The sequence below is a fragment of the Hydra viridissima genome, unplaced genomic scaffold (assembly GCF_058129835.1).
Source record: "Hydra viridissima isolate aposymbiotic clone 2 unplaced genomic scaffold, HvirCarnegie_v1 scaffold_2, whole genome shotgun sequence".
Classification (NCBI taxonomy): Eukaryota; Metazoa; Cnidaria; class Hydrozoa; order Anthoathecata; family Hydridae; genus Hydra; species Hydra viridissima.
The window spans coordinates 14,480,792-14,490,000 of NW_028324301.1; the positions used below are offsets into that span (position 1 = coordinate 14,480,792).

A 9,209-nucleotide genomic window follows, 5' to 3' on the forward strand; every position below is an offset into this window, starting at 1 on the left:
AATTTTCAATGATTAAAGACAATTTTATTTTTAATTCTATTATTTTTTCAATAAAAATATACAAATCGTAACAGTATCACTCTGATTAAAAGTTGATTTTTGTTTTATATTCTATTCGTTGTTATTCTTCCTGTGTTTTTAACTTTATGTAATAATTAGGGAATCTTTCGACGTACATCATAAATGTTGTCTATATAAGTCAATAAGTGGCATACGTGTAAGAACTTTTCTAACAAATGTGTTTATAATAAAACATACACCATGCTTTCTTTATTTCTACCTTGTACAATGCACGATGACAAATTCATTTTAGAATTTCCAGAAATTTTAAAGCGATTTAGATTTAAATCATAGCGTTCTCTACTACAGGCCTATTCATCGCGCAACCGGATTTTTTTGTGGAGGCCTACTTTTTTAAAACTAAAAAGTATTTTTAATTCTCTGTATAGTCTAATAATTTTTTTTCATGAAAAAAGAAAAAGAAAGAAAAAATATTTTTAAGTAATAAATAATGTAAATAAAAGACAAAGAAATTTTTTCTTATTTAAAATTTCACATATTTACATTATTATTACACCTTTAATTTTGGCTTTAACATCGAAATACAAAATTGATATTTTCTTAAATTGAGTAGAAATGTTATTAAACCAAACAAAGAATATTAGATAAATTTTGATTAAAATTGTTAACAAAATCTGAAAAAATAAACAAACTACTATATGAAACTTTTACAAATCTTTATTAAAAACTACTATATGAAACTTTTACAAATCTTAGTTGTCTACTATTTATAATATATATACTATATATATTATAAATAGTAGACAACTAAGTAGACTTCTAAGAGATTTTTAATACTTTTAGAGCAGGTTCTTTGTCAGATCTTGGAGTGACAGTGGTACATAAATTTTTTAAAAAAATGTTGCTCAATATTACACAATGATGTTCTTCCATATCCAATAGATAATGGTCTGATATAATCATAAAAATACTACTTAAAGATTTTCTGCAAACATGATCTTTAATTATTTGAAAAATTACAAAACAAAAAAATGTCCATTGGCACGAATTATCAGTTAGAATTTTTGATCCACCACGATCTAAAAATTTAGAAAACTGACCATATTTCTGATAAGAGAACGTTGTTTGATCTAAAAGTTCATAATCAGTTCGTTCTTTATCATTTTGTGTAACATAACCAGCTATGTGAATAAGTGACATTTTAACATCATCAGCAATAGAAGATTCTAGATCTTGCAAGTTATCAAGAATTTCGCAGCAGTCTTCAGACAATTTGTAATGGCATAACGCACATTGATGACCAGACTTCACATTGAAATTGTCAATATCTACATTTAATTTTAAAAGTAAAGATACATGTTTGATACATAATTTTTCAATAACTTGTTGAACACTAAGAAAATATGTACTACCAGAACCTTGACGAAGTATACTATATTCTTTTTCCAGGTGATCTGATGTAAAGTGACCAAGAAGTACATAGTTTTGCATAGTGTTAAGTAAATATCTTTATAAATCTACTAGTCCATAACAAGTTTGATGTATACAAGTTGCAATATCTTTAGAAAGCTGTTTAATGCGTTTACCTTTGGGACCTGCCATTTTAAGTGCCATATCACCAAATTGTAGTATTAAATTTAAATGGTTGTCATCAGGATTATTGATAACAGCCTGCAAAGGATCATTATGCCTTGTATCAGCACCAATTGCTTTGACATTTAAAATTTTCCATCAACTAATAACTTTATTGATAAATATAGCAGTGTCATTAACATCACTATGAATCATGTCAGGATGTTGCAAAAGAGCAGCGTAAGTTTTTTCAGAAAATAATCTTAAAACCGTCAATACACACTGTCGTTCAACAGGTTTGGGAGAAATAGAAATTTCATTCCGGTCAGATAACTTTAGAAAGCTTCTGGATTCTGCATTGCAAAGCTGCTTCAAATGAGTCCATTTTGCAATCCTGGTTACTCCATTATCGTCAAATATTAATTCCTGAGTTTTTTCAGTTAATGCTATTGATGTTAAAAAATATACAAAAGAGCGTATAAGTATTTCAGGTGTATAAAGTTTATCTCCATCTATTTTTGGCCCCATAACTGAAATATGTTGCATAATTACCTCTTTTTTATTGTCCATTTTCAAGGAGCTTAAAAAACAAAGTATCTCATCAAACTTAGACCAGGTGTCAACAGTTATGATTCGATTTACTGTTAAGCTAGAAATGTGACACTTAATCCCATAATGAAATGTTTCAAAGGTAAGATTTTCATAAATTTTAAGTACAAAAAAAGATATTCCATTAAAAAATTGCAAAGATTGTATAACAACATAGCCATCAACCATAAACGATATAACTGGATATTGGTGATCACTGCTATTGATAAACTTGTTTTTGATGTCACAAAAAGTAGCTTTATCTCTTTTAAGAAATGTGTCTAACTCATCATCTAATGTACTTTTAATGCCACCTAAAGATCTTTTGGTAGTTCTTTCAGTTGGATTAGCAGTTAGAATTTGAGATAAAGGTATTCCCAGTCTAACAGAAGGAGGATTTTTTGGTCGACGTTTTCCTCCACGCACTATAACTGTATCAAAATTTGGAGGCCAGTGTAACTCACAGATAACAGTATACTTGTTAACAACCAAATTAGAGTTTGGAATAGCTTTTATCCATTTTACACGCTCAACGTTATCACTTGGAAACTGATACACTGATATTTTATTAACTTCACTAGATATTTTTTTTTTTTCACTTTGATAGTTGGTGCGACAAGCATACACACAACATTTATTTGGCATGATAATTTAATCTAAATTTTATAAATATATTATTAGCTTTGAGTTAAATCTGAAACTCCATGTTTAAATTATAGGCGCTACTGCAGTTTCTCCCCCCCCCCCCCCCCTTTTTTTTTTATTTTTGATTATAATAGAGAATGTTATGCTGATTCAGAAAAATATAAAAACATGGACCTGAAAATCAACGGAAAGTGCTCTATTTCGAAGTCAAAGTTGAAAAAAATCCCACTAAAAACCCTAATATTCGCCATTTTTTTTCAAAACGCTTTCATTTTTAACGAAAGTTAATTACCGTTACATTGCGCAATAAAAAGACCTGGTTTCCATCAGCCTTCGCATTACTATTTTAAAGTGTTATAACGAAAGTGTAATAAACGAAATGAAATTAATGGAAGATTTCAAATAAAAGTTGAACGTAGAGTGTGGGAATGTAGGCAAACTGATGAATAATTATTATTGTATTGTACGCTGGTTTTTTTATTAAAAAAAACGGTTTAAAGATGACATTTTCTAAATTTTACATGTGATAAAACAACTATGAACTAAGTTTCAAAAGTTCTTCTTTTAGGAAACAAAACTGCTGAATTCTTTTTTAAAATTCATTACAAAAGTACATTACTTGCAATATAGTTTATTCTCTAATAAATCAAAAAACGGCTATTTTCATTGCCACGAAAATTGCGCGAGATAAACATACTTTAACGACTTTTTTTAATGTAAAAACCATGCTATAAATGTATTGCTTTTGTCAGCTAAAAAATCATTAACTTAATATTCTCAAAATGGCGAATATTAGGGTTTTTAGTGGGATTTTTTTCAACTTTGACTTCGAAATAGAGCACTTTCCGTTGATTTTCAGGTCCATGTTTTTATATTTTTCTGAATCAGCATAAAATTCTCTATCATAATCAAAAATAAAAAAAGGGGGGGAGAAACTGCAGTAGCGCCTAAATTATATAAGTTTACTAACATATTATATTCTATTATTTAAATATATATTATATTCCATTATTTAAATGTATTATATTCCATTATTTAAATATATATCATAAACGACATGACATTTTATCTTGTCTGAACGGTTGGCAGACGATCCCATGGCGGTTGGCATGACGATCCCAATCAGGTCAAGTTTTTCGTTTGCCGTAATTTGCGTATCAACACAAAATTTAAGGTAAGCGAAAGATACTATGACCCACGATGAGGAAATTTAAATATTTTAATTATGCGAACTTTGTTGTTACGTCATGCTAATATTAATTAGCGTTGCGTGATTTTTGGACAATCAAGGCGCAAACAAGAAACTAATAACAACAACATATTTACCTAAAATATGGGTGGTGGTTAAATGAACGTTAAATTGCGTTTATATAAATGAAACAACAGAACGCGTAAACAACTATATTAAAAAATTATTTTTTTAAATAAAAAATAAACTTTAATAAAATAAAAATATTATTAATAAAAATTATAGATAAATTGGTAGAAATCATTTAACAAATTTTTTTCACTTTACACTGTGTTTAATCTATAAAGACTCATCATTTATAATGAGAACTATGCACTGTGTTTCATCTATTAAGACTCATCATATATACTTTTTTTAAAAATTTACACATTTAGAACAGTTTTGCTAAGTTACATTATCACTTATTTACTAATTCTTCCTTCCTTTTTTACAGCATAAACCCAGTTTTTTATGGTATTTTTCAGCTATTTTCATCAGTTACCATAGCAACAAGCTACCATCTTACATTATTATTTTTTATAATCAGTATAATATTAAGTGTTTGAATTAAGAAAAAAAAGTTAATATGTGTTGTTTTAAAATTTATTGGTTATTTGCCCAGTTGAAATATGACATTAGAAAAGTATCCTTTGAAATAAGGAACGAATTTTTAAGCAAAATTCTTGCCTTAAAACAAGGAAATTAATAGGTAATAATTTTCTTAATATAATCAAGCTTGATTACCCGGCGCTTCGCGCAGGTTTCTCAGGTTAGGGTTAGGAGGGGCCGCTGGTGGCCCAAACCTGGTTAAAACCACCGCTCAGGCCTACTTAGTGCCTGTGCCAAGTTTGGTATTGATTGGTCCAGAGGTGTTGACGCCTATAGCTAACATCAAACATACAATTATTAATTTTTTATACTTTTACTAGAGAAAATAAGAATTTGTGACTCTTACCTCTAATAAAGAAATAAAATATCAAATGCCTGTAAGAACAATAGAGATTATTTCTTTATTTTAAGACAGCGGATTGAGTAAAACTTCCTTACTGTATTATATAACTACTATTGTACGTTTACTCAATGTACTAATATATATTTTAATTCTCGTATAAAGTACAAGTGCAAACGCAATCAAAATATAGATATATAGCATCAAGAAAATGCATGTATTAACTATCAATAAAATATAAACCACCACAACAAAAGATGCATAACATAAAGAGTGATCAGTTAAAACTTGAAAAATGGAACTTTATATTTTTTTAGTTGTTATCCTAAAAGAAAGAAACAAACTAAAATAATAAAAAAAACACAAATTTTATAAAATGAATGATTATACTTTTTACTAAAAATATTTAACTTTTTTATTTTTTATTACATAACCCAGATAATTTATCAAAATAAAAATAAGTCAAAATCAAATAAAACCCCCATAGAAAACTAAAAATGCTATCAAAAAAAAACTAAATTGCATCTTGATTATTTATAAATTTAACTAAATGTTCAGTTGTCTAAAAAAATCATTTGCGATTGATCTATTAATTGTTTCTGGAATGCCACAAACTTTTTCAAGTAACAAAAACACTACTCGCAATTCGTCTGGATACTGCAGATCAAAAAAGTAAAACGTTGTCAAAAACAGTAATACCACCTCTGAAACCAGCATCTTCAACCAATAAAACATTTAAATCCACTTTTATATACATTGCTAACCCAAGTATAAAAAGTAGCATCAACTGTCATACTCTAGTAAAAAAAATATTGTCATTAAAAATTAATACATCCACTCTTTTGTTGCGTCTAATCTATTTTAATTTCTACATTATGTTTGGGAAACTCCGGGGTAACTTTATGAAGTTCCTGCATTTGAATCTTTGGTTTTATAGAGACTTTTTTTTTTTTAATTCAAAATTTAGTTAAAACAGATTAGACGAGATATAAGAGCGACTGTACAAAGACATAACAAAAATATTTGGTTTAGAAGGATTTCATAAAGCAGCAATATAAACCCTAGATTGGATAAATTAGTATTATTAAATTCAGTAATGTCTTTATTCATCCAAATAAAAGCAGAAAATAAATATAAAATTAACTAATTTAAATTTGAACAACTTGCTCTTTTATGCATATCAAAAATCTTGGATATTGTTTCAAGAAAAGGGTAGATGACTCATCGAGTACATTACCGTTCGTAAATATAGGAAGATCTAAATTATTAAGATAACAATTGGCTAAAAAAAACGTAAAAAGAGTTTTATCTGAATTAAAGTTCACCAGCCACTGTGAGCCCCATGCTGTAGCAGAAGTGAGATCCTTTTCAAGCTCAAATGCCCCCTCCAAGCAATCAGAGAGTGTTGGCTTCTTATCATGACAAGAATAAATAGTAGTATCATCAGTAAATAATGCTACCTTAAATATGAGAATGTCTGGAAGATTGTTAATGTAAATTTAAAAGAGCATAGGGCCAAGGATTGAACCTTGAGGAACCCCTGAAGTTACAGAATAAGAAGAAGAGTGCTGTCCATCGAGGACAACTTTTATACTATGATTGGAAAGGAAGGATTCAATAATCTTAAAGATGTTACCAGACACACCGTAAGAAGAAAGCTTATGGAGAAGACCAGCATGCCAAACTTTATCAAATGCTTTAGAAATGTCAAGAGCAACGGCCTTAACCTCTCCACCTTTATCTAATGCACGATAAAACCTATTGGTTATTACTGTTAGCAAATCAGCTGTAATTGTAACTGAACAAGAAGATTGAAATTCATATTGGTGATCAGAAAGTATGTTATTAGATTCAAGTCGAGAGATTAAGTGTTTGTTAATTAAAGATTCAAAAACTTTGCTTATAATAGGAAGAAGACTAATGGGACGGTTGTTGGACAAATCAGATCGCTCTCCAGAATTTTTGAAAATAGGGATAACAAATGCTGCTTTCAAGCAGGCTGGAAAACAAGACTCTGATAAGCACTTGTTAAATAGTTTTCAAAGTATCAATGACATCTCCGGAGAACACTTCTGCAAGACTATAACAGGTATGTTGTCCGGGCCACAAGCTGTAGAAGAGTCTAAGCAGGAAATCACTTTAGATACAGAAGCTGGAGTGATATGAATGTCAAGCAATGGATCAACCAGTTTGGCGGCTATATCAGGTAGAATGTAACTAGTGGAATCAAGTCGATATTGATGAAAAATTCTTAGCAAACAATTCAGCTTTGTCTTTAGGTGAGGTGACAAAATCTGAACCATACAAAAGAGGTGGAACTACAGATTTGCCCTTATTATTGATACTAATAAATATTCTCCAGAAGTCACAAGAGCCTAATTTTTTTGATGAAATACGAGATTTCATGACCTGAGAATAACAGGCTTTGACGTTAGACAAAACCTTTTTACAATGGTTTCTAGCAGTAATAAACAGACGTCTGTTTTCTGGAGAATTGTTTTGTTGATAGATATGGAAGTAATGATTTTGGTTGGCAATTGCAGCAGCACAATGTGAGGAAAACCAAGGAGAAGAGTGAGGTTTGACTTGGAACCGTTGATTGGGAATAAAAGATTCCATGCCAGCCTGAATCCACGAAGTTATGTAAGAAGCACATTTGTCAACAGGGTGCGATGATAGGGGGATTTAGATGATGAAGAAGAATGAGATAGTAGATTTAAAGAGATCAAACGGTGATCAGAAGCACCTAAGGGTGAGTTAGGAGAAACTGAGCACTGACTAGGATCAGAAACATGACATTAGTCAAGTAGAGAAGGAAGATGATTCGGGTTGTCTGGAAAGCAAGTTGGAAAGTTGACTATTTGAGTTAGAGATTGAGAAAGGCAAAAATTGTGGGCTTTAATGCCTGCTACATGGATGTACAAATGCACAAATGAAATAGAATAAGTATTACTCATAATTAATGCTTGTTTCATGCTTACAGTAGTAAAAATTTATATCAATTAGAGTAAATTGTTTAGAAATTACCTTATAATCTTTGAAATATATAATTTCCTTCATAGAAACTTGTGCTGGACATTGGAATTTTTTTGTGTCTTGCACACTAAAATAACTTTTTTGACAAAAATATTTACCTTACTAAAGTATTGCTTGAAAATCATTCAAGCAATACTTTAGTAAGATAAATATTTTTTATTAAAACTATAACTTGGAATTCATGTTATAAACAATGGAGTTTACCTTTGCTTTTGTTTTAATCTTGTATGCTTTCTTTCTTGCATTATTGCGATCTGTTTCATGTGAACAATCCAAAACTTTCTGTGCTAAAACTATGAAAGGCACGTCTGCATAAAATCCTTCATTTTCCCATAAAACTTTGTGATTTTCACTATGTACATCTAAATGTGACACGATCTGCTTTACACTGAAAGCACTTATACAAAAAATGATACAATAAGTTAACCAAACTTCAATGAGAAACATTGGATTTTCAGTAAACACTTAACAACTCAAACATTCACTTCATAAATTCTAGTAAAGTAGAACCATTTTACAAAGAACCATATACAAAGAAATTGAAATAAAGTTTGACAATACAATGACATTTAAATATTAACAATATTTAAATGTCACTGCATTGTTGCTACTATAAGCTACTGCTCTAAATGTTCGATTTAGAGCAGAAGTTATAGTATAACTTTTACTAACATGTATTGGAATATTATATTTTGAAGCCATTTTTTCATTTACATCAAATTTTTTACATCAAAGAAAGTAATTCTGGTTTATAGAAAATTTAAAAAAGATGTTTGAAATCTGAGGTTGAAGTCTGAAGTCTGCCATGAACTATTTAATTTTAAAAAACAACCTGTTAAATTGGATAAAAAATAAATACAAAAATTTCTTACCTAAGGAGAAGCAAGATTAATAACTGCAAAATAATTGTAACTTAATTGTAATTGTAAGAGACATTATTTTAAAGCTGAGAAAAAGGCATTTAAAGTTTTTAATTCATCACTGTGTTTGATCTTCTTAATGAAATACATTATAAACTTTCAATTTATAATGTATTTCATTTACCTTTCCAACTATTTTCACTTATTTTCAAAAGTTTGTGTTGAAGAATTTTCTGACAACTCAAACATTTGCATCATAAAGTTGATATTAAATAAATCAAAAAAAAGGTTCAAACCTGTGTTACCAAAT

At 29.3% G+C, this 9,209-nt stretch overlaps 1 protein-coding gene, 2 long non-coding RNA genes and 1 pseudogene across 3 annotated transcripts in view; all 4 read right to left on the minus strand.

The window, feature by feature from the left end:
• Window positions 1-840: 840 nt before the first annotated feature.
• Window positions 841-1,512, minus strand: LOC149892126 (uncharacterized). Its single transcript, XM_090079595.1, has one exon. The coding sequence runs from the start codon at window positions 1,510-1,512 to the stop codon at window positions 841-843; it is 672 nt and encodes a 223-aa protein (XP_089935721.1).
• A 3,868-nt stretch (window positions 1,513-5,380) lies between these two features.
• LOC149892127 (uncharacterized) lies at window positions 5,381-8,370 on the minus strand. The gene is made up of 3 exons (XR_016450044.1): window positions 8,244-8,370; window positions 8,031-8,106; window positions 5,381-5,800 (listed from the first exon to the last, which is right to left on the minus strand). It is a non-coding gene; the product is annotated as an uncharacterized LOC149892127 (long non-coding RNA).
• Window positions 6,810-8,037, minus strand: LOC149892128 (uncharacterized; annotated as a pseudogene).
• A 13-nt stretch (window positions 8,371-8,383) lies between the features above and the next one.
• LOC149892129 (uncharacterized) overlaps window positions 8,384-9,209 on the minus strand; it is a 1,651-nt gene continuing 825 nt past the window's right edge. The window contains exons 2-3 of the long non-coding RNA XR_016450051.1: window positions 9,196-9,209; window positions 8,384-8,401 (exon numbers count right to left, since the gene is read on the minus strand). The exon at window positions 9,196-9,209 is cut by the window's right edge and continues 115 nt beyond it. This is a non-coding gene — a long non-coding RNA (uncharacterized LOC149892129). The remainder of the gene's footprint in view (window positions 8,402-9,195) is intronic.

What these genes read in the sequence shown, in the direction of transcription:
- LOC149892126 (XM_090079595.1), bottom strand. Translation starts at nt 1,512, where the DNA reads ATGCAAAACTATGTACTTCTTGGTCACTTTACATCAGATCACCTGGAA.